At 37.1% G+C, this 24071-nt stretch overlaps 1 protein-coding gene across 1 annotated transcript in view; it reads left to right on the forward strand.

Moving 5' to 3' along the window:
- The window catches only part of OCA2 (OCA2 melanosomal transmembrane protein), a 180534-nt gene that overhangs the window by 122064 nt on the left and 34399 nt on the right, over positions 1-24071 (forward strand). Inside the window, exons 23-24 of the mRNA XM_079311855.1 lie at positions 10420-10513; positions 23207-23300. Of these exons, the coding sequence (XP_079167981.1) occupies positions 10420-10513; positions 23207-23300 (188 nt within the window). The remainder of the gene's footprint in view (positions 1-10419; positions 10514-23206; positions 23301-24071) is intronic.

The following is a 24071-nucleotide window of genomic DNA, read 5'->3' on the forward strand; positions in this document are numbered from 1 at the left end:
AAAAATAGAATTGTCTTTTTGATGGAAACTGTCACTACCCATCCACTGCTATCAATTTTTTTCTTCCATGTACTGAGTAGTTATGCTAATACTTTTTTTAACACCCAAACCTTTTATTGCTACCTTACTCTTGTAATTAGTTTGAAAACCACCAAATTTTGTTAAGCATAACAAATGCTTGTCAGCAGCTGAGCTTTAATATCAGAAAAGTATCAAATTATAACAAATTAGGGCATGCTCAGATAGGTTTATTTAATCAAGTTCTCTGTTTAAAGTGTGATAATTCATTCATTATACCATACTAAGGTTTATTGTTACAGCTCTTTCTCAGCTAAGTATATATTTTCTTCAAATTTTTTCATTCGTTATTGGATGGTGATATCCACTCTAAACCTCTGCCAAGGTTTGAGACACTACTTGTAGGGCATATGACAAATTGGGCAGATTTGTAACTACTCTGTAAATATATATTAATGTGGTATTTTGCTTTGATTACCGTGGTGTTTCCTGTGAAATTATATTGATTTAACCACAATAGACTGCAAGTAATAGGCATGAAAGGAAAGATTCGTTTGGGATGAGTCACCTCCCAGCAAATGCTTGAGGACTATTAAGCAATAATGCAGAAATCTTCACTTGGAAGATTTTTGCCTCGCACCCAGCTAGTCTATAAAAATTGGCCTGGAGCAGTACCAAACAGCACCATGAAATGAGTATATTTCAGGAAATGGGACTGAAGTACAAGAATCCTTTGGGATGCCTGAAGACTATTTATTTTGTATCTTTAAGGATGGCAAATACAAATTGACAGGAAGGGATCCTTGTCAACATTTGAAGCTATTTCAAATTTATATTTTTCTCATTCTGTTCTAGGATGAACCTAAAAGACTGCTACTTTTTTTTTTTTTTTTTTTTTTTTTTTTTTAATAGGCAAAGAGAAGAGACAGGAAGAAAAATACATGCATATTCTCACCTATGTAAAAGCAGTCATTAGCTGAGGTGTTAAGATGTTAATGTGCTATTTGGCAAACCAGAGTTGAGATTCATCTACTTCAGGGAATAGGCTGAGTCTTTTTCATTCTGCATTAGAAAACACTTACAAAATATTCCTAAGTGACTAAGTTCCAAGATCCTTAAACTTCCATTTAAAATTCTTTTTGATTCTTTGGTACTTTGTTCCTACTCTTAAAACAAGCAGTATTTAGTTTTGGAGGGCTATTTTTCAGTATATGTGCCAAAGTTATGAACTTCTGATGAGAAGTATTAAATATATTGAACCCAACTCTTTTGTAGAATGACTCTTCATAAATCAGGGACTTCTATATATGAGTTTGGTTTGACGTTACCTAGTGATATAAGAGGATGGGGCACCTGCTGTGATGTTGCCATGAATGATCCTGTCCTTTCCTGGGAAAAGGTTCCAGCTTCACAACGAGCCTGCACTCGTAATAATGAAAGACAGATGTAGTGAATCCCTCCAGGTCTCCATAAATCTCCTCCAGTGGTGAGCCAATGTCATGACAGAGGGTCGATCTCCCTTGCGTCTTTCATTAGTCATGGTTTTGATCGACCAGGTAGGGATGTAAAATCCATCAAGTTCCTTCAGATACAAAAAATCTGGGCAGTTTCATAAATATAAAAGTGTTTGGAGGATGACATCAAAGACCTCTTCCTACATTGGCATTGCCATTAAGGAAGGAGTTAAAGGAAACCAGAAACCAGTCTCATGGAATAATGGCTTCTTTGACTTGTACATGAATTCCTTAAATATCATATACTGATGGTGTACAGGGGTACATACATACACAAGGTGGTAGCTCAGAGTCAGGGATGCTAATAGTGTCATTTCTGCTTTAGAAAGACAAGTGTGCCATGACTTTTGTCCCATGTTTCAGGAATGAGGCTGTCTTGCCAGTCTCAGTTCTTCTGATTGAGAGCCCTCAGCTGTCTGTGGAAGAAACTACTGTGATGGCAAGGACATCTGGAGAGTTATACTGTTTTCTTCCTTCAGGGGTGGGAAACTTGACTACAGGCATCAGTTCACACATGACATGTCCCCAGTACTGCCTATATGCTGTTGGATAAGGTCTTCTACTCATCCTCTAGAACAATATGCAGTTTATGTTGTCCAGACTCAGAACAGGGAGAGGAGATGGGCTGCACAATCAGCACAGTAACTCAGAACTGTATTGAGGGGGAACAAACTTCTGTGTGAGGTCACTGCCCCTGAGCTGAAGGTACTGTAGATGTGAACTCTTTCAATTTTCTGTTATGTGTAGTGTTTTGACCCAGGAACTACCTTAGAATTTGAAGAAATACAGAATTCCATTAGAGCCTAAGTCTTGACTTAGGTGTTTAGCTGAAGGGAATCAAAACAGGAAAACCTGCAAATAGCTCTATAACTGTGATGTTGTGTTTCCTTTAAGAAATCAAGCTGATTTGTGGTTGTCCAAACTGTCCTTTCTGTTTCTGTTTTTGTACTAGTGAGATAATCAAATTCATAACGACTTACTTTGTGTAGAGAAAAAAAATGAAAAGTATTAATGCCTAATTAATGGATCTTGAGACTGAAAGTTTCACTTTATCTGTGTTTGGATAAATTTGATTGCTTTATGTAAAGTTTCAGATTTGACAATATTAAAATTTATAGCTGACTTAGCAGTCAGTTAACTCCCCTTAAAAGGATATGAAAAGTGGAAACTGTTCTAAAGAATATATCTGAGACAGCATTACACAGAATTCTAGGAAATAATTTATTTTATTACTTGAATTAATGAAAACCAATAAAATGGTTCCTTAGAAGAAATGCTTGGCATTTTCAAGAGATTCTATGTATCTGTGTAGGCAAATTAGGATTCTTCCTTATCCTAAAACACATTATCTGTGGTATAAAGAATAAAACATAAATATTTTCTGTTATTTTAAGATGGGTATACTTTAAAGTGCAAAATATTTGTGTTTTTAAGTAGAGTGAATCAATGATTTTCAGGAGCCTTCAGCAATATGGAGAATATTTCTCTCTTACTAAAATATCCTGAAATTACAAAAATCACATAGTGTATTATTTGAAGTGTCTTGCCCTTGTCAGTACCATATGGAATTCATGTATGGAAGTTGCTGAACTGAAAACTCTATGAAGAGGGCAGAACACAGCATGTATTTTTTGCTACAGAGGATGCTGCAGCAAAGATAACTGCCCACAAGAAACAATGGAATGAGTTTCTGAGTGCATTTGGCTCATCATAGGTTGAGTACTTTTACTGTTTCCATCTTGCCAAAATTCTGGGTTTTTTAAAATTAAAATAGAACATTGGAACAGTGTGAAGGCAAAACAGTTATCAAAATATCTTCTAATTACTTAGTTTAAATTATTTCAAAATTCATAATTTTGTATGCAAAGACAATGAGCTGCCCCAAAACAAGGAGGGAGCATTGAAAATAGCCCAATAAACTATAATGCCAGGACTTTACCCTTCACTCTAAATTGAAAAGTGAATATCCAGCTCCCTAATTAAATATGTGTCTGCATGAGAGAGTGTTTATGGCATTTCTTTGCATAAACACGCCTGGCAACTGTGATAGCTCTCTGCAAGTAGTAGGAAAATCTATCCTTCTTGTCACCAAGTAAAAGATATACTGTAAAAAATATTGTAGAACTATAGAATAGGCTATTTCACTTGGAAGAGACCTAGAACAATCATTCAATACAACTGCCTGAGCAAATCAGGACTGACCAAAAATTAAAGCCTGTTATTAAGGGCATTATCCAAATTATTCATAAACATCAACAGGCTTGGGGCACTGAACATCTCTCTAGGAACAGTATCAAAAGCCTTCCTAGGATCCAGAAAAACTACATTCACTACCTTCCCTTCATCCATGAGGAGGGTGACTTTATCATAGAAGGATATCAAATTAGTTAAACAGCACTTTCCCACTGTGAACCTTGTTGGCTGTGCCTGATGATTGTATTGCTCTTTTAATGCCTTTCAGTGGTACCCAGTATAATCTTCTCTGTATTTTTTCCACAATCTGAGGTTAGACTAACAGGTCTGTGTTTCTCTGGGGCTTTCTTCATACTCTTTCTCTAAACTGGAATAACACTGACAGCCTGACAGCCAGCAGGGACCCTCCCAGGTTCCCAAGACCTTTGGTAGATGATCAAGAAGGGTTTTGCCATAACTTCTTCAGGTTTCTTCAGTACTCTGGGATGATTCCCATTTGGTCCCATGGACTCCTGAACATTCAGCTGATACAACTAGTCCCTTACAATTTCAGGATCCCAAATTGTGAGTTTGAGAAATACTTAGTGAGAAACTCTGTGAACTTTGACTGTATGTAAAAGGCTGTGTTGCCAGCAGCAAATCCAGTAGATACACTCATACTTGGGTATTGCTTTAAAAACACCCAGATAATGTTCCATCATAAAAAAATGCACTAACCAGGATCTTGGCTATTATATTTCTCTCATTTTAATTTTGACATGGGCTTTCTTTCTTGTTGCATATCCAGCTTTCTTTGTCTGCAGAATAAATGTATTGATGCTATGTGTCATTCTACTAAACCTCTGATATTTATCTTCCTTTATCAACCGGCTAAACTCACAGTGACATTCTTTGACAGGCAGACTACCTAATTTTTAAGGCCTATACTTTCCTAGCATTGTCAAGTTTTAGTAACCATGCATTTCTGCCCTTAGAATTTTAAGTGACATGATGTTATTACCAGTATGCTCTTTAGTTTAACTGATGTTTTATCAGCTATATTTGCTGAAGACATCTGTTTATATTTTTCTTTTACTACTGGAAGTAAAAAGACAGCCACAGTAAATCCCTCTTTCAGCTGAGTTTAAATATTATTTCCTCAATAGAGCAACAAATAATTTCCATGAATCATCTGGCTGCCAAGGTTACTTAGTCTCTGACAGGTCTTAGTTAGAAAGTAAATAATTTTTGGTCCACTTTTTTATTGTCTCTAAAGCTACCAGATGCTTTTTTCTTGCAGTGCTGAATGTTTCACATGTATCTCATGTTCTTAATGCCTGCATTATCTTTGGAATTTCCTTGCCCTCTGCCCTTCCAGTGTTATCTATGATGTCTTGAATTTCACTGCGCAGTAAAAGTCCAGGACTAGGCTGTATCTATCTGCTATGACAGAGCAATCATCAACCAGTTTGGGAAGCTACAAATAGTTTGTTTGCTATTAATGCATATTATCTGCAGTTTTCACAGAAGACATCTTTGCCACAGGCAGTTCTTAGCAAAGTGTGTGTAGTGAAGCCCCAGGGTGTAGTGCAGCAGTGAGTCCCTAAAATAATGGCGTGAATTGCTGTTTCATAGACATTTTGTGCAAATAGACATACTGGACAATATCACAGGAGCATGGAATGCTTTAGGTTGGAAGATCTTGAAGATCATCCAGTTCCAACCCTCCTGCCATGGGAAGGGACACCTTCCACTAGACCAAGTTGTTCAAAGTCCTATGTAACCTGGTCTTGAACGCTTTCTCCACATAGAAGATATAAGTGTTGAATGGCACCAGTCCCAATAGCAACCATTGAGGAATAACATTTGTCAACGGGCCTTCTTGAGCACTGAGCCATTGACCACAACTCTCTAATTATGACCATCCAACCAATTTCTTATCCATCAAATGGTCTGCCCATCAGACCCATGCCTCTCCAATTTGAGTGAAAGCCATCAAATTTGCCAGGCAGCATTTGCACTTAGTGAAGCCATGTTGGATGTCATCAATCCCTTCCTTGTTTTTCATTTGCCTCAGCATGCTTTTCAGGAGGATCTGCACCATGGCCTTGCCAGATACTGAGGTGAGACTAGTTGGCCTGTAGTTTCCTAGGTCTTTCCTTTTCTCTTTTAAGAAATGAGGGTTATGTTTCCCCTTTTCCAGTCAATGAGAACTTTACTAGACTGCCATGACTCCCCAAATATGATGCATTGTGGCTTAGTCACTTCCTCAGCTGGTTCCTTCAGGACCTGCAGATATATCTCATCAGGTCCCATGGACTTGGGTACCTTCTGTTTCCTTAGAATGGTCTCCAACCTAATCTTTTCCTACAGCAGGTGGTTCTTCATTTCCCCAGTCCCTACATTTGCCTTCTATGAATTCAGCAATGTAGCTGGAAGGTTAGCTGGTGAAGACCAAGACAGAAAAGTTATTGAGTACCTCAGCCATTTCCATATGTCCCTGATAACCAGGTCTCCTATTTCTTTCCTCCACATTTTCTCTGGTCTTCCTTTCATCACTGAGGTACCTATAGCAGCTTTTCTTGTTGCTCTTGATGTCCCTGGTCAGATTTAACTCTGTTAGGGTTTAGCTTTCCTAACCTGATCGCTGGCTGCTTGTACAATTTCTTTTACTCTCAGGATAACTGTCCTTGCTTCCACCCTCTGTAAGGTTCTTTTTTGCTCTGAGTTTGTCCAGGAGTTCCTTCTTCATCCATGTAGACCTCCTGGCATTTTTGCCTGATTTATTCTCTGTCAGGAGGTGCTTCTGAGCTTGAAGGAGGTGATCCTTGAATAACAACCAGTGTTTTTGGGCCACTCTTGACCTGCTGAATTCTGCTGCACTACAGAGCTATAGGATCTGGTAACATGCTTAAGTGCTCTTTTGCACAATGAGGGTGTGCAAGCACTTATACAAGTCTCAAGGGTTTGACTTGGGTTTGCCAATTTTAATATATTTAATTTCTTTTAGATATAGGATTTAGGACCAGAGACAAGGCAGGCTTAACACTTAAAAGGATATAAGAAGAAATTATTAATAACACAAAAAGAATTCAGAATAATATTCCTAGATTGTTCCCTCCTCCCCCTTCCTTCATTTCACATTTCTTAACAACAACATACAGAAAACACTTCAGACAGTTATCTACTTAAGTAATTATTTCAGTTCACTCTAGAGAGAAAAGTTTCTTTTTTGGTTTAGGCTAAGGGAGTGTTTCACTTTCATAATCTACTTCTGTCTGGGAAATATTGCAGATTATGACTCTCCTTCCATCTCCACAGTCCTTCCAGAGCTGTGCTATGGATTATGTTACACACTTGGAATACTTCTTTTAAAGGCAAGATGCTGAAAAACAAAATTCTCTTCATATCTTTTTCTATTAAATGTCTCTGTCCATATTTCCTGTCCCAGAACAGAGCCCCATTTCCTCAAAGCAAAAAGGTCTTCTTTTCAAGCACTTAACCTCCCCAAGTGTATTTCATAGTTTAAAGGAATTTTAGTGTAGTTACAGTCCCCTTATAGCCCACAAAAAAAGCTTTCAGCTACTTAACAGTGGCAACTCTTCAATCTCTTCCCATCTGGAAACTTAGCTTCCATTTCACTGACTTCAGTAGAAATTCCGCTTCATTCCTCTCATTTTGGGGAGCTCAGGAGATTCTGATTCAGGCGCGTTGCATGGTCAGTTGAGGGCCTCCTCTCTTTGAATGGGGGAAGAAGGGAGAGCCTTTGGGGGCTCTCCCATTCCCCACTTGGCCATGCCATGTGGAGAGGGGAATGGAGCCAAGCTGGAAGCCGCGCGAAGCTGGGGCTGGGGTTGGGGGCCAGGAGCCAGGCCGGAGCCCCACCTTGTTGTGGCCAGGGCCAGGGCTGAGCTAGGGCTGTGCTGGGGCTGTGCCAGGGCTGGAGCCGAGCCTGTGCTGGGACTGGGCTGGAGCTGGGCCAGGCCAGTGTGCCGGGGTGAGCCCCGCAGGGCTGGGGCTGGGGGGCTGCTTGCGATAAAGCTTTTTCCAATGTACTTTGTGAAAGCTAAATAACTTTTTAATTGGTTTATTGGGCTGTCAACTACTAAATCAGCTCTCTGATCAGTCCCTGCAGTGCACAGGGGAAGCCCCCACAGATGGGACAGCCCTCCTCTTTCCCAGCCTGGTGCTACTTCCCTCCAGCGGCTCCTCCTCTCCCCCCTCCATGTGCAACCAGCACAATAAGTGCTGTCTTTGGGGAGCAGAAATAGCCGAGAGTGTTTCACTCTTTGTGAGTCTGCTGCTCATCCCAGGAGGAGATGCTCACAGATAGGGGGGGCACTGGTGCCGCTCTCTGGTCTTCTCTCTGAATATCTGTTGCACTGGTAGGGTGTGGGGCATTATTTGCTTTGCACTCAGAAGCTGTCTGGCAACAGCTTTAAAACTGACCTCAACAATAGGAAATATTGAAACACTAAATTGTTTTAAAATAAATATAACTTAATTTTGCATATCATGCTCTAGCTGTGACAGTTTGAGTGAAATAAACTTTGTGACGAGAAATGACATCTTTCTTTATGGTTTCATGAGAAAACCAGACAAGATGCTGGGCATGCTGAGCCTTCTTTAGGCCTTAAAATAGAAATTGACATCTTCAGGCAATGTAAAATTCATGAATAATTGTTTAGAAATTAGCTAATTTAGGTTAATCAATAAGAGGGTTTAAGAGGGATGAGTAACACCACTGGTGGGAGGAATGGGGGAAGGGTTGTAATTCCTAATAAAGCCTACATATTGCTCTATACCAAACACAGTCAATAAAGGTAAGCATCACTCAGCCATCAAAGTGAAAATATTTTTTAAGAAGCAGAAGAGATCACCTTTGAGGGTGAACTGTGAAATACATTAAAATGACAAATTGGAGGATTAAAAGTCATAACTCTATTCACTACTGAAACTCCTAGACTCTGAGAAAGCATTAATTTTAAGATATATCACAATTATTTTCTCAAATCTCTTCCTGCTTCATGCCTGACTGTTCCGCATTTTCTTATACTTTCTGTTTCCCTTTCAAACCTCTGAACATGTTAAAAACAGGAGAATAATATTGTCACCTTTCCCCTTCCCAATAACTTTCTCTGTACAGGTGCTGATCACACCATTTTTTTAAACCAAATGGTCACAAAATTATGTTGAGCTCAAACCATTTTTCTGTTTGTTTAGCTTTGAAGAATGGTACTGGCTGAGAATGGGTGTTAGATCTGGCTAGAAAGCCTGCCTGCTGTATTTTTGGGCTCTATACCAATTGCCTAATGAAGTCTATTATGCCTTCCTACAAATCTTATTTTGCTTTTCAGGTCTTTTTTTTTTTTTTTTTTTTTTTTTTTCTTTAATTTTATTTTATTTGCTAAAGCAATTAAATGAAATTCATAAAACTGCCTGTTCTGTCTTTGGCTGGCATGGAATTAATTTTCTTAGTAATAGCTGCTACAGTGCAGTACTTTGGATTTGCTATAAGAATAGTCTTGATAACGCACTGATGTTCTCTGGTTGCTACTAAGTAGTGTTTATCCCCAGTCAAGAACTCTTTGTTTTCCTATGCTGGGTGAGGGAGCAGGAACACAAGGAACTGGAGGGTGAGTGAGGGACCATAACCAGGAAAGCTGACACAAACTGGTCAAAGTGATATTCCATACCACAGAATGAAACACTCAGTGTATAAACTGTAGGGAAGTGTCCAATTGTCACTAATTGCTTCTAGGGGATGGGCTGGGCAGCAGTCAGCAGGTGGTGAGCAATTGTATTATACATAATTTTTTTTATCTTCCATTGTATTACTTTTTCTATCATTTTCATTAAAATAATAATAATAATATAATATTAATCTTATTTAATATAATGATAATCATTAATTACAGTTAGAATAGTTTTTCAATCATCAAATTGTTTTTATCTCAGCCCATAAGGTTTAATGTTTTTTCCTGATTCATTCCCTCTAAGGGGAGATGTGGGGGAGTATGAGATGGGAACCGCATGGTGCTTAGTTGCTGGTTGGCATTAAATCATCTGCAAATATTTCCCAGGGAACTAAATCCACATTCTCTGGTAAATATAATATTTAAATAAGAAGTAAAATCACTCTGACCTGCTTATGAATTCAGGAAGCTGCCAAATGGAGTTTTGTCAATTTTTCCCTAATAGGTCAGATAATTTTGATTACAAAAAGGACTTGTAATATTTTGGTTACTGACTCAAGGTCTACAGCCATATTCACTGTGAAGGTCTGGGCTTCTTTTACTGTCATCTCCAGCTAGAAGAGGAGATACATTTCTGTCCTTTAGCTTACAAGAAATGTAAGGGCAATTGATTTATAATCACTGTCAGTTCCCTGTAGACCCAAAGGGTCTCATGGAAGGCACTCAAAACCTGAAGACAGCCTCAGTTTTGTTAGCACTACTTGTGCCAGGCTTGGTCTAATATCAATAGCTTCTCCTCAACTCTGGCACTAGCACAGTCAGGGAAAAACAAGTATAAATATATGATGCAAAGAAACTAATTAAGAAAAGCAACATCAAGAACAAAGCAATTCACTCCCCCAAGTTACTCTTTGAATTTTTTTGTGGTTTAAGTTTTTTCCTTTAATGAACTTTACTTATGTTGCGCTGATGGTAGGATAATGTCCTCTGATTCTCTCTCTTTGCTTCTTCAACCACAGATTCCTGTGCTTCTCAATCTGAGTAAAGATCCAGATGTTAACTTGCCGATGAAACCATTAATCTTCTCATTGGCTATGGGTGCATGTCTTGGAGGTAAGAGTTTATGTGAGAGAGCTGTCATAAGGTAACAGCTATGCAATTATTGCATGTGTAAACTGGCACAATAGGTTCAACCATTTTACTGTTCAAGGCATATGGAGGGCCTGATTCAGCTCCTTTGACTTCAAAGCACTTCTGGATGAAGATCCCAGTCAGTTGCTGCTGCTACAATAGGATTTTTGCAGCCTGTGTTTGAAGTCTGTATCTGCATAATCTACAGACATACAAAGGAGCCGTCCAGATGGTGTTTATAGGGTTCTGATCTTTTGTGAGAAAAAAGACAAAGATACATTTGGCTTTCAGAATAGAAAGCCGTCATTGCTCAATGAAAAGATGCAGAAAATGTATAATAACTAAGATCTGAATGCTTGATTCAAAATCTGGTGAAGTCACTGGGAGATTTTCTGGCTGGTTTACAGAACTTGTTTTAGTATCCATTTTCTGACCTATTTATCACTCCTCATTGTAAGGAAAATACTTTGGGAAGATACATTTCTTTGGTAAATGTACCTCATAATGAAGGTACATAACAGCTATTCTTCTATGGTCCATCTTGGTGTTAATTAGGATTTTGTATATTGTCAGTACATTAGCACAAAACAAGGAGATGTTTTTGTGACTGTTTAATTTTTATTTTTTTTTAACTGAAATGGCAGCATGTATGTACTGTAGGACCTGGATTTTGTCTTTATTTTTATAAGAACAAAAGAGAATAGCAATCTAGTAGTTTTTAAATCAATACTTTCAAGGATATTTTTTAGTATTTTGGAGCTGGTTTATGAAGATGCCAACAATACAACATTTCTGTATAGCAAGTCCACCAAGTGCCATTAAAATGTGTAAGTTTTAAATCAGAAATAAAGTTTGTTTTGTTTTTTTTTTTTTTTTGTTTGTTTGTTTTTTTTACTACTTATAATTTTAGTGCTAATTATGTTGTATTGGCTGTGTTTCAATCCCTAAATATTTAGGTAGTTATGTTATATAAAGTTACAATTAATAACATTTTGCCCACCATAGAACCACCCCTTCTTCCTCTCCACACCCCTCCAAACAGTTCTGGTGACTACACAGGAACTAAAACCACTTTTGTGTGCAATACACAGGTTTATTTATTCAGCTAAGTGATTGCTAGTGCAAGTGACCTTAATACCTAACAGTGATTATAGTGATGTAATTTACAGATTGAATTTTAAGAGCATCTTGCAAAGGCAGAACAATTTCACACCAGCTAGTCATTTGAGGAATATCTCTTTGTAGTCATCATTACTTATCATTATGTTGTGACTTTAATCTCTTCCTCTTTAAAGCCAGTGATTGGTATAATCAGTGTATCTTCATATAGATGTTTGCCATAAAAATATTGTACTTCACTTTTTTATAGGACTCAGAGTTCTTAGAGGTCTTTTTCAACCTAAATGACACTATGATTCTATGAATTTGTTGATCACTGAACATACTCTAATTTCATTAAATTTTCAGATTAAAAAAATAGCACAAGGAATATAAAGTTAGGCAGATTACCCTGACATATTCTGAGTGGGATGCATTTTACCAGCATTGGAGCCTTTACCAGTCTCAGCTGATTTTCCTAAACTATCAGTTATCATCTCAACCCAAATTCTTGTAATTTAATTTGTTGAAGGGATACATGGATTTTGAGAGACTTCTGTGTGTATGCAGTATGAGACAAAAATAAAAATGTAAACAGAACCATGAGAATGATTTGAATTAAAGAGGTTAGAGATCCATAAGAGGTGTCTAGGGATTCAGATATGCTTCACACAAATATTTGCATAAAAGGTTAGATCATTATTAGCAAAAGCTTAAACTTTCCTGACTGTTCTCTATTAGGATAAAGCTGAGCATATGCCGAGTTATACTGGCAAATGCCAAGTTATACTGGCAAATATCTTCTAAGGAGTATTAGGCTGAAATTTAGTATGTTTCTGATTTTCTGTTGATGAAAAGCTAGTGGACAGGAGCTTATTGTTGGAGAATAAGAAGTGTGCGAAAGCTTTAGCTTTAAAAGATGCAGCCTTAAAAAGTGGGGAAAATAGGGCTTTTCTTTCTTAAAAAGCAAAGTGCTGATGTTCCTTAAAGATAATGTCCAAAAGACAATTCCCATCATCCCTGAAGTGTGTGAAGGGATCCTCAAGGTAGGCTAATGCAGTTGCAGAAGGAGTAGATGACAATGATATCATTACTGCCTAGTGCTTAGGGCAAAAGATTGGGTCTTTTCACTGCTTATGCAACCAAGAGAACTTGACAAACAAGATATTTTGTAGAAGATTCTTATGAAGTAATAGATTACAACTGCATATTATAGGGTTAGCTGTTTACTACATAACGTAGAATTTAATTTCTGGTAATTTGATAACATTTCTATAGCACAGGGTAAACACTACTAATGTGTCTGTAAAGGGAGCATCAGCATTTGTGCCTGTCTAGGAAAATGGCATCCATTTTCTCCTTAAAAATTTCCTGTGGTTGCAATTACTTTTTTCCTATTGCCACAAAGTGCACAGGCAGCTACATATTTGGAAGATGATAGGATGAGAAAAGGCAGTAATTTTCCTTCATTGCTTTAGCTGTTGTCCTGGAAATGAAAGAAGGATGGAGTCAGTCTCAAATAAGATGAAAAGACCTTCGATGGTATAACTGCCACGTTGCTGTCATTGTCTCCCAAAAGAGAGCTGCTGCTGCTAAATTTCTGTCTTTCATGGCCTGGTGCTCAGACAAAAGGAGTAAAGGAATATTGCATAGATGCTCCTTGTTCTGTGAAATGTGTCTTTGAAGGTGAGAAGGGATGAAAAATCCCATCTCTTAATCAAGAAAGCCAAGTTCAGTGATGACCATGACGAGTTCCTGGTGAGAGTGTCATAATTTTGAATTCTTTGGATATTCATAGTTGGCCTGTTCTTTTTGGCAGAAATTTTCTTATCCAGGTCAGGTCAATCTTACACAGTTAAGAAATAAACATGACAATTTTCCAGGGAACCTGATTCTGGGAAGTTAGATCTGGAAAGTTAGAAAGTAGTAAGTTAGGAGTCTGGCTGCCCCAGCCTCCATATTTGGTGATGGAGACAGCAATATGACCAAGGTGTTTATTCATGCACTGGAATTGCCAGATTATCTCTGCAGAGCTCGTTGGAGCCCCTCATGTGACTGAGAGGAGTTCCCAAAGACAGGTGAAATGAATTCAGGCTTTTGGGGATTTTGGTTAGTCAAATCTTCTGGATGTTGACCAACCCTATTAGTTCACATCTTTCTGGGTGTTAGTGGTCAGGCTGACTAAGTACCTGGAAAAATTGTGTTGGTCATGGAGCTTTTTTATGAATGATCTGCCAGTATTTCAATTACATGTTAGCAATGAAGGGAAAGAAAACAGGAAATATAAAAGGTAGTAAAAAAAAGTAAACAAGGAAGAAACTTCTGGGGCGTTCTGATGAATCTGTGTCTGTATAACTTTTGCATGAGGGGGCACTGACTAAAGCTTCATTCATTAATGTTTTGTATTCTACTATTTGATGGAATTATTACACTCTGGAAACTGACTTTTATGTAGACCTTCCAATAGTGTCTAGGGAATGCTGAAATTTTGGAGAGCGAATGAAGGTTGCTAGCTAAGACAATTTCAGAATAAGAGGAACTGTAATTGCACTTTTTATTTTGGCTCATGACTTTTAAAAGAGCATAAAATAGGGATTCAACTTAAAATGAGTAAGTGTACAGTCAGAAATTCACCTGTTAAGATTGTTCAATTATGTAGAATGAGACTATTTACTGAACTGAGAGGTTATAGCTAAGGTATTATTTCAGGGGTTTTCCTTCATTTGACATTTAAAAAACACATTTATTTGCCTATTTGCCTTTTTACCTCTTTCTTTTTTTTTTTTTTTTTTTTTTTTTTTATAAGGTATGATTTAAAAAAAAAAAAAACCTAGAAGAAAAATATAAAATTAATTTTTGAAATTTTCTATCTTCTGAGAACTCTGTTGCTAGCATAGACAAGTGCAAAACTCTGCTGCAGTGACTATTAGTGTGGTCCAGAGGGGATTTTTTTTTTTACAATGTATACTTTTGCTCTCTTTTCCTTTTCTATATATTTTCCTGAAGGACAACACCTGAAAGTCATTACTGTTAAAATTCTGCAGATATAGTCAGTTCTAGGATGCATTCAGCTGGTCACACAACTCAGGCTCTATGTCAAGACAGGAGGCAGGAAGAGAGAATCGCTGGCACTTTCCTTCTAACCTTACAGGGTCAAAACCCAGATGTGAATAAAATTCGTTATCCACAGGACATTGTGCTAATTGCAGCTATTACAGCCATCCCACAGTGTAGCTGAACAGTGGGATTTCTCTCAATAGTCCAGTGCTGTAGCTGTTCAGCCTCTCAGCAGCCCTTCTTTGGTCCCTGGTGCAGATGGGGCCTTGCACAGTGGAGTATCACTGATTTATTATTCCTGCCAATTCTGCTCAATAAAATCCTAAACTGGGTTTAAAGCCTCAGACACACTGAAGGTATAAACCTAAAAATATTGTTTATATTCATAAACCAACCCTCCTTCTCTGCAATATGAGGAAAAGTTATATCTTTCAGAAAAACATAAAATGCAATAAATATATGATAATCAGCATTATGAAAAACTGTAGCTACTTTACTGTTCTTTTATAGTTACAATAGATCAAATTTGTATAACACTTTTCAATTTGAAAGATTAAAAAAGTACCAAAAATTTAATGCACGGTGTAAAATCACAGCTGTTATTTAGGAGGAGCAGTATTCAGCTTTGATTTTGAACTTTATTGTTGTATAAAATGTGTAATTGAAACTGTGGGAAATTTTTTTGGTAGAGACAATATATATACCTGAATTTGATTTTAACCAGGACATGAATATTGGAAGATCCTTTTGGTTCTAAAAGAGCCTTTTAATGACAAGAAATCCTGGGGCTCAGTTCTATGTGTTATGGGCTAGACAGTTCAGATTAATATATATTTTTTCCCAACATAAAACTGAATCCAAATAAAAGTGTGGTATTGTAGGGAATGAGAGCAATCTTTCAAAAGGTAAAAGATGTTGCTGCTCTTGACTTTGAAAGGCAGGCAAATCAAATAGGGCAATTTAGAAAATACCTCACAGATTTTATTTAAACACCTCAGGGCAGTCTTTAGCAACATGATACCTTTAAATTGTACATATCTAGAAGTAGGATTTTTGTATGTCTTTCACTAATATCTAAGTTGATTTCTAAATGTACTTTGCATTGTTTCTATGATGGATATTCATTCAACGGTGGCTGCTGTCCATGGAATTATTCTTTTATTGTCCTTACTGTAGAGCTCGTTCAGATGTTTCCTGAAAGTTTTGTTGTAGTGTGAAAAACATTGGATATAAGCATGAGGACTCTTTTCACTCAACTTATACCCAAGTGCCCAAACTGTCCTCTTGCTGTTTTCTCTAACAGCCAGAATCTGTAACATCCTATAAAAATCCAGTTGCTGTTTTCCTTAGCTCTTTCATGACATTCAACCTCTGAGTTATCTTCATGCTTTTAGAGTGTGATGTTCTTAAAGCTCACCAGTGCTGAAAAGTCTTTGGTGTGAGACCCAGGCTTGTTTCCAGACTTCCTGCAACTAAAGGATATTCTCTGAGATTGCCAAAGATTGTCCTCTGGGATATGGAAGACATGCAGAAGAAAATGTTAAACCTAGAATGTAAAACCAGCCAAAAGTGAGTGGATCCTTTTGACAGACGTATCTTTGTCTGTATGAAGAGAATATCAGAGACCATTTGGTTTTAAGATAGGGAGTCAATATGGAAAATAACCCCAATATTGAAACTAGTATATATTTTTTTCAGCGAGGACATTTTTCTAAGCTTGGAAAGAGTTACCTTGGCAGACATGCATATGTAGATGAATGTATGTATGTCATAAAGGGTGAAATATGAAGCATATGAGGTAAACGATGCTGTTCCAGCTGCACTGATGAGGATTTATAGTTTCTATGGCAAATCTTAGATTTTGAATTGGACATAAGACAGCTATGTGTAATATTGATTTAGAAAATAAATTTATACTGAGCACCAAAGTCACTTGATTATAATGTTAGCGTTACTGATAAATTTGAAATGCTTCTAATAATGGTTTTCAATCTGTGTAAAATTGCAGTTATAACTGCAAGCTATAAAGTTCTGCAAATTAGGGACAGGATAATGATCAGACATGGCATTGGGGCTCCTACGAAGAATGTGTGGAGATGCATTTAATTTTCTTTACTTGCTTTGTGCATTTCTTGATCATAAACAGCAGAAGGTTCTTTCCAGACGCCTTAGCCACTTCTGTTTTCAGAATTATATGGAATAGGCAAAACTGATTTTGTTGTATCAGTGGGTTGCTTCAGTATGAGAATACAGACTCTGGATAGCTGTCAGCAGAAGAGGAATATGCCTCTTAGTTAGAAGATAGCACTTGGACTATCAGACAGAGCAAGACAGAGAAGCTGCAGCAAAACTCAAAACACTTAATTGCAGAATATAATCCTGGATTATCTACTTTTCTTCCTCTGCAAACACTTTCCAGGCATCTTCTGCACTTGAGGAGGAAATTGAAAAATCATATAAATATAAATCATATTGATTTATATTGACAAATCAGACACTCTGTATGACACTAAGGAAAATCACAATCATGCTCTAGATATTATTTATATGGATATTGATAAATCTATTTAGGACAGTTATCTTCAAAGTATATTATGGTAAAGTAAAGAATAATGTACTCTTATGCCAGGTTTCTGTATATGAAACAGTTTTTCAATATTTCGTCCCCATTAACATGACATGTGGCAAAGCTGTGAAACTGAGACATATTTTGAGTCTTTGAATCTAAAAATCAGAGATGAAATATGTACAGCATTAAAAATATGAAATATGTGCAGTATTAAAAGCATTAACTGAAAGCTACTTGAATATGTGTCTCAGGGCATGGGGGAATGGTGTGTCAGACTGCTGGCACTATCCATCATTATAATGGTATTTTTTTACACTTGCCCTGGGTAGATTGACTCAGAGGAGAAAAGTGGCTTTAGTGGCCACCTCAAGTTTTATGTATTTTTTATAGATGTCTGAATTTCATAGAAGTTTATGGATTTCTTTAGGTCACTAAAACAACAAGTGCAGGATGTTCAGCAACTCACCTTATTTATTTCACACTTCTGATAAAAAAATGACAAATTTAAATTTCACCTTTTCCTCTTATAGCAAAAAGTAAACAATGAGCAGTCAGTAGTGTAATTCTTATACAATTATCTTGCTTCTGGTGTTATAGTGGTGAGAAAAAGTGGTAAATTTCACCTGATTTAAACCATTGGGTTGAATGCAGTTCAATGAACTTTCTTGATTATTGAACTCAAAACTTTCATTCATGTTCTCTCAATTTTTTCCCCTATAATGTCAAGTGTATGCATTTAGAAATAGAAATGTAAGTAGAAATATAAGTAGAAATATACCATTAAAAATGTTTCCAAATCAGTAAAATAAAAAATGTTGGTATCATAAGACTGCATTTTATCACAAATAACAGTATGAAATGAGTTCATGCATGCCTATGCCTTGATGTTGCTTTTAGGGATACTACTGTTCAATTGGCCTTGATTCTCTTCTTCATTGGTGACAAAAATATTCAAGACTTGTGGACATTGAACAAATGAATATAAATGTGGGTTGTTGTTATTGTTGTTTTTAATCAGGCAAATCTGTATTGCTTTTGTGTGAAACTGAAAATTTATGAAAACTGTGAAGTCTGTCTTCTATAAAGCTAATCAAAACCAGAACTGGTCAGTGTTCATGATTCATCACAGCAAAAAGCAGGGCTGAGAATCCTCACCTGAAAATTATTCACGACTGTGGAAAACTCCTTGTTTCAGAAAGAGAATCCTTGTCTGGACAGCAGAACAGCTGTCCTGTGTAAAACTGGGCCTGTCACAAATGCTTGTTAAAGGCTAGGGAAAAGCTGTTCTCAGAGCTTTTAGGGTAGTTTTTTAACATCTGCATTAGCTGTCCAGAGATACAGGAGAGAGAAAATGCAGAAGAACTCTTGGTTAAGCACAGGTACAGCTTGTTCTCCCCCATCAGGGCATGTGGAAGGGAAATGGTCTGTAAATCTCACAGCAAAACAAACTTTTCTCTTAGCCATCTGCTTGGTTTTACCCAAGGTATTTTTGCCTTTATATTCAAGGAAGTTACTGTTATGATGGCTGCTTATGCCAGGCCAAACAGCTTTATTAGTGATAATCCCTTCCCTTTGATTTCTCGCTGCTTTGAGTAATAAACACTAATCCTGCCAGGCAGTTTTAGTTGATTTTTCAAGCAAATGTATTAACGCAGCAAAAAAAAGGGTTAGGCTTTTCTCTTGAGTAGGCAATGCCAAAGGGTCTCCTGAGAACCAACAGCATTTAGATATAATAGATGTGCTGCTGACAAATAAAAATCAATAGCTGAGGATGAGGCTTGAAGTTGTAGGACGCACATTATTGATTCAAACTCTCTCAGTTTTCTTGCTGTGATTCTAATCTGATTTCCCAGCCCTTCTTTCAGTCAGCCTAATCAGTTCTCCCAGCCTTGGTCCTCAGTGCATTGCAGGCTAGAGTGACTTGGGCAAACTGTTTACTGAGGAAGAGGCTGTCTGGCCCACCAGAGGTGCACAGTGTGTGGTGTGCAAGGTCTGGGTTCAGATTTGGCAGTGTCTGAAGGAGCCATGCTGCACAGGGCAATAGCTGAGTGCTGGGTTGTGTGGAAGCAGCTACAAAGAAGTGCAGCTATCAAATCAGGCTTACCAAACCTCATCAACATCTTCCTGCTTCTAGATCCAAGTTAGCTGGGGATAAAATGGCACATTTTAATTTGTGGGGCTTGGATATTTCTTGATAGATTTATTCTTAACTAAAACTGTTAAATACTGTCTTACACTTGGGGTCGATTTCACATTCCCTAAAGATATTCAAAATTATTTTCCTTGAGAAATATCAGAAAAACTCTTATACCACCTTTTCTAGAAAGAGGTAGTAGAAGACTTTCTACTTTGTTTCTGAAATGATTGTGCAAGACTAGGGCAGCTCCATGGAAAAAGGATTATGATCTGCGAAGATTTCTCTGCCATTTTCTTCTGTGTAGCATAAGTAGCTACTTAGAATTACTATTTTTTTCATTAAGAAAAAGGTCTCACTTGATTTTATGCTTATGAACTATTAAGCATAGTTAATATTGACAACAGTGTGCATAGTCTGTCAACAATGAAAGGAAGAAGAGATATTGAGAGTAAAATGTATTACTTCATAGATATCACGTACTATTGACATTAGAAATAAAACAATTCATTGCAGTGAATCCAGTTTCTCAGTAGCTACCTGCCTTGTGATAAAGGGTGAGTAGGAGTCACCAGCAAAGTTACAACAGGAGTCCTCAAAACAGACTGGTTATTGTAATGTGTCGATACAGTTGATCCATGTTATTTTGTTTTGAGCAAGCAGGAGCTTTTTTAAGCGGAATTGCTTTTAAAATTGCAGATGATGGGAAGATGAAATGAAGGCTGGGTGAAGTCCTAAAAAATGTCTATTCTTAATTTACATCAACCAGAATGAATTTAATGTGTACATTAACCTAGTCTTCAGTTTTCCATGATTCAGAAGGTCACAGTGTTGCTGGTTTCACCACTGAATTAAACTCGTGCCATGGAGACAGATGTTCCTGGGAGGTGAAACAAAAGTTTGCCTCTGTTGTTAACTTGAGAGCAGTTCTTTGAAGCCTGCTGAGCCAGTGCCTAATTAAACTGCACGCACGCTCCAAACAAATGAAAAAGTAATGCTGCTCCTCACAGATAGCATTTAAGGTGACGATTTCTTCTCAAGTGAATCTACTTGGGGAAATCAATTCACTGCTGAAGTAGAAACTCTTTCCATAATACTTCATTATGTGAAGGCATTACTAGAGCCCATACAGTATAGGAGAGCTCGTGCTGTTTGGAGATCTCGGCTGTATCTAGTCAGAGCCGTGGGACAAGCACAGTTTCAGTCTCATTTCTTTAATTTGAAGCCAGAGCTGTATTCCTTGTCTGCAGTAACATTGTTCTGAGAGTGATGACTGGTTTTGCTACACATAGAACAGAAATCTCTTATGGAATGTTTGGATGCTGTAAACTAGTGATTAGTTTGGAACTGAAAATTCCTGAAGTGTTCCTTCCTGACTCCTCTAATTACATCTAGCTGCATTCATTTGTTCTGTTTTCAATTAAGCCACATGCCTTGTGCCTTGGCTTTCTCATGGCAGCACCTACCAGGAAAGCTGTTGTTCCAAGTTCAATTTTGTATTTTCAAACATGCATTAAAGTAATTAGGATATACTTTGAGGTAAAGAGAGAGATGACAAAGGAAACGAGCTGTGATGTTCCTACTGACCAGTGCCAGACACTATTTTTTAAAGGTTTCTGTTCCTCTTATGATGTTAATCATTCTTTTTTCTTCACACCTAAAGCACACATGGGACAGGTTTTCTGTCTATGAAAAGAAGCTGAGGTTACAAATAATTCTTGGTGTCTCACAAGGATGATACAACAGTTTTATGATCAATTGGATACACTCTTGTATTGATGTGCAGTTTCACCAACATCAATAGAAGTCCTCAGAGACAGCCAGGATCTTTGCACTGAGCTCCAGCCCCTTTAAAACAGCAAGCAGGAAGCAGGTCACCCAGCATAGCTCCTAGGAGAGCAGAAAGGGAATTTAGAAACCAAAGAGGGAGAATTAAAATGTCTGTTTGGGACTAGAGGGAGAAGGTGTGGAATGCTTTTCTCATCTCAAGAAATCTCCAAGATTTCTGTCTCTTCCTTATTCCATAGTGGCATCTGATCTAGAGCTGTTTGAGGCTGCTGATGAGAAAATAAAACCAGTCTACTGTTCTTAATAGGTGTTGCTTAGGCCATTCACCTGAGACAATAGATACCTTTGTTCTGGTCTCTACTCCAGGATGAAAAACTTTTTGCTGCCTAATGTATGTTGATAATAATTGACGATCCTGGAATAAATAAGAATCATGCATTTTCTTTGGACTCAATTGAAAAAAAAAATCTATTGGAAAGCTTTGGCTTTCAGGAAATCAACTGAAAATAATAATAAAAAAGTCCTGAATGACTTTCAGGGTTTAGTTTTTTCCTCAGAGTTGTTGATCTGTCACTATAATGACCAGTTAAACACATCTGAATTATAGGACTTCATTTTTGTTGAATTTAAGAGTGTTACATTATTTTTTAAGAATATTTCTACATGTGTGCTAATTTTGTGTGCACCCTCAGATGCAGAAGGCCATAACAGTACCATGTGTGAATACTTTGGGGGAATAATTCTGCCTGTATTCTGAGATAATTTTTGATATACCTATCTCTGGGTGACCCAAAACATTTACTGAATTAAAACAATTAACCAGAGCATTAACTACATTTTGATCTGTTTCTCTCAAAGTCAGACTAGAAAAGTTTCCATGGAGCTAAATTTTTTAACAGAACCAAAATAAGAAGAGTAACTACATGTCAACAGGAGGAAAGGAAGGCTTCTGCTTAGAATAATGGATTGTTAATGTAGTGATGTATGGCAAAAAGAGATAACTTACCAAAGCATAAAAAAAAATTCTCTTAGATTTTTACCTCCTTTGTTCAAAACTTCAGTTAGCGAACAGCATGTAGGAGTCACTGTCACTTCCTGAGTCGTGCCTTAGATCAGAAACATTTGCAGAAGCCATCTGCTTTGTGGAAGTCAAGTATGCAGCATGTATAACTCTGAGGAATGACTCATGGGAATGATACATAAAATGGGTCGGTCTTTCTGAGCCCTGGATACCTAACTTCTATACATTGCCAGATTGTTAAAAGCTTAGAGAAAATGAAGAAATAAACTAATTTCTGGAAGAGGCTTGGGAAAAGAGAAGTGCGAATAGATGCACATTGTAAACGTGGCAAATTATTTTTCTTTGTTGTTGTTTCTTTCCTATGGGGGCTTATATAAGGTAACTTGGTAAATGAAATTATGCTTCCTTATTTATTGAAGAACTGTGGTGATTAGATAAACAAAGTCTGTGATCCTTTTGCCTTGGGAGAGACATGTGAAACTGATCCATTCTCCTCCATCATCACAGTTACTGTGTTTTAAATTTCTGTTAAAAAACTCCAAACAAATCCTACAAATTAACTAATTTATCAATAAAGAAAACACTACATTGTCAATATCGAGTTGACATTGACAAAAGGTATCCATTTTTCTTAGCATCCCCAATTTATCTCATTTTTTCACCTCATCTGATGGCCCCTTCTAAAACTGAAATTAAATTCTAAAACTAAAAATCAACAAGTTTATCTGAATGCAGATCTCTGGTGTTATTTTCTTATTGGTGCTATGTTCCTTCCCTATTTTTCTGGCCTAAGTAGAAGCAGGGAATAATACCAGGCATATATTTCAAAGCATGAAGCTATTTATAGGATGTGGAGGTATTGACTACATGTTTCTTTCCAAGCCTGTACAACAGAAATTGATTTTTCATTTGTAATGAATCCATCTTGGGATTTTAACACAGAATAAACATAGTAAGAGTAAGAAAGAGAGCACAACTATAAACTGGTCTTTGTTTTCTGAACTGCAGGTAATGGAACATTGATTGGAGCATCTGCAAATGTTGTTTGTGCTGGAATTGCTGAACAGCATGGTTATGGCTTCTCTTTCATGGAGTTCTTCAGGTACAATTTTAAACTTCTCACATTCAATCTGATTTTTTTTTATCTCCCTAAGAAAACAATGAATCTTCTAAGGGGAAAAAAACTATAGAAATGGTCTTTAAAATAGACTTGTGTTTCTAATTTGGTTTTGGCAACTGAAAGGCAGCTGATCACTTTATTTTTGTATAATGTTGACAGAATGCATGAAGCTGGTGGGAGCACAGTGGAACTCCAGGAGAAACATAGGCTCTGATATGATAGGCTCTGCTTTGATCACCCTCAATCTTAGCTTTGTAGAAATTGTAAATTGTTGCTTTATCTCAAAATGCAATTTAAATCCATTTTCTCATCTGCACATTTTCATGGATATTCTATGATCAGGAGAAACTGGAATTTGCTAGTTTAGACTGAGATGATTTTTACTCCATGATCCCACAATTGAACTATTTACTTAAATGTTATTACTTCTGACCAGCTGCTTAGGAAATATGAATGAAAGTGTGATGAGCAGCCAGTAGTAACTCAGGTTCTTGCTTAATAATTGTTTAATTAATAATTAATAGATTTTTTAATAATGGAGTTTTCTTTGCAGATCATTCATTAGCAGGTTTTTAAGGAACCGGGTGTATTTAATGCTTACAACAATTTAATATTTTTCCAAATACTTCCAGTTTTTGGGACTGTGGTTGAAAGATGTAATTGGAAACTGACAAATTGAGGATGAAATATAAGGTTCAAATTTAAAGTGTGGTTCATTTAGCTAAAACATAACTCCTTGCTTTTTTCTTCTGC

The sequence above is a fragment of the Erithacus rubecula genome (assembly GCF_903797595.1).
Source record: "Erithacus rubecula genome assembly, chromosome: 1".
Taxonomy (NCBI): Eukaryota; Metazoa; Chordata; class Aves; order Passeriformes; family Muscicapidae; genus Erithacus; species Erithacus rubecula.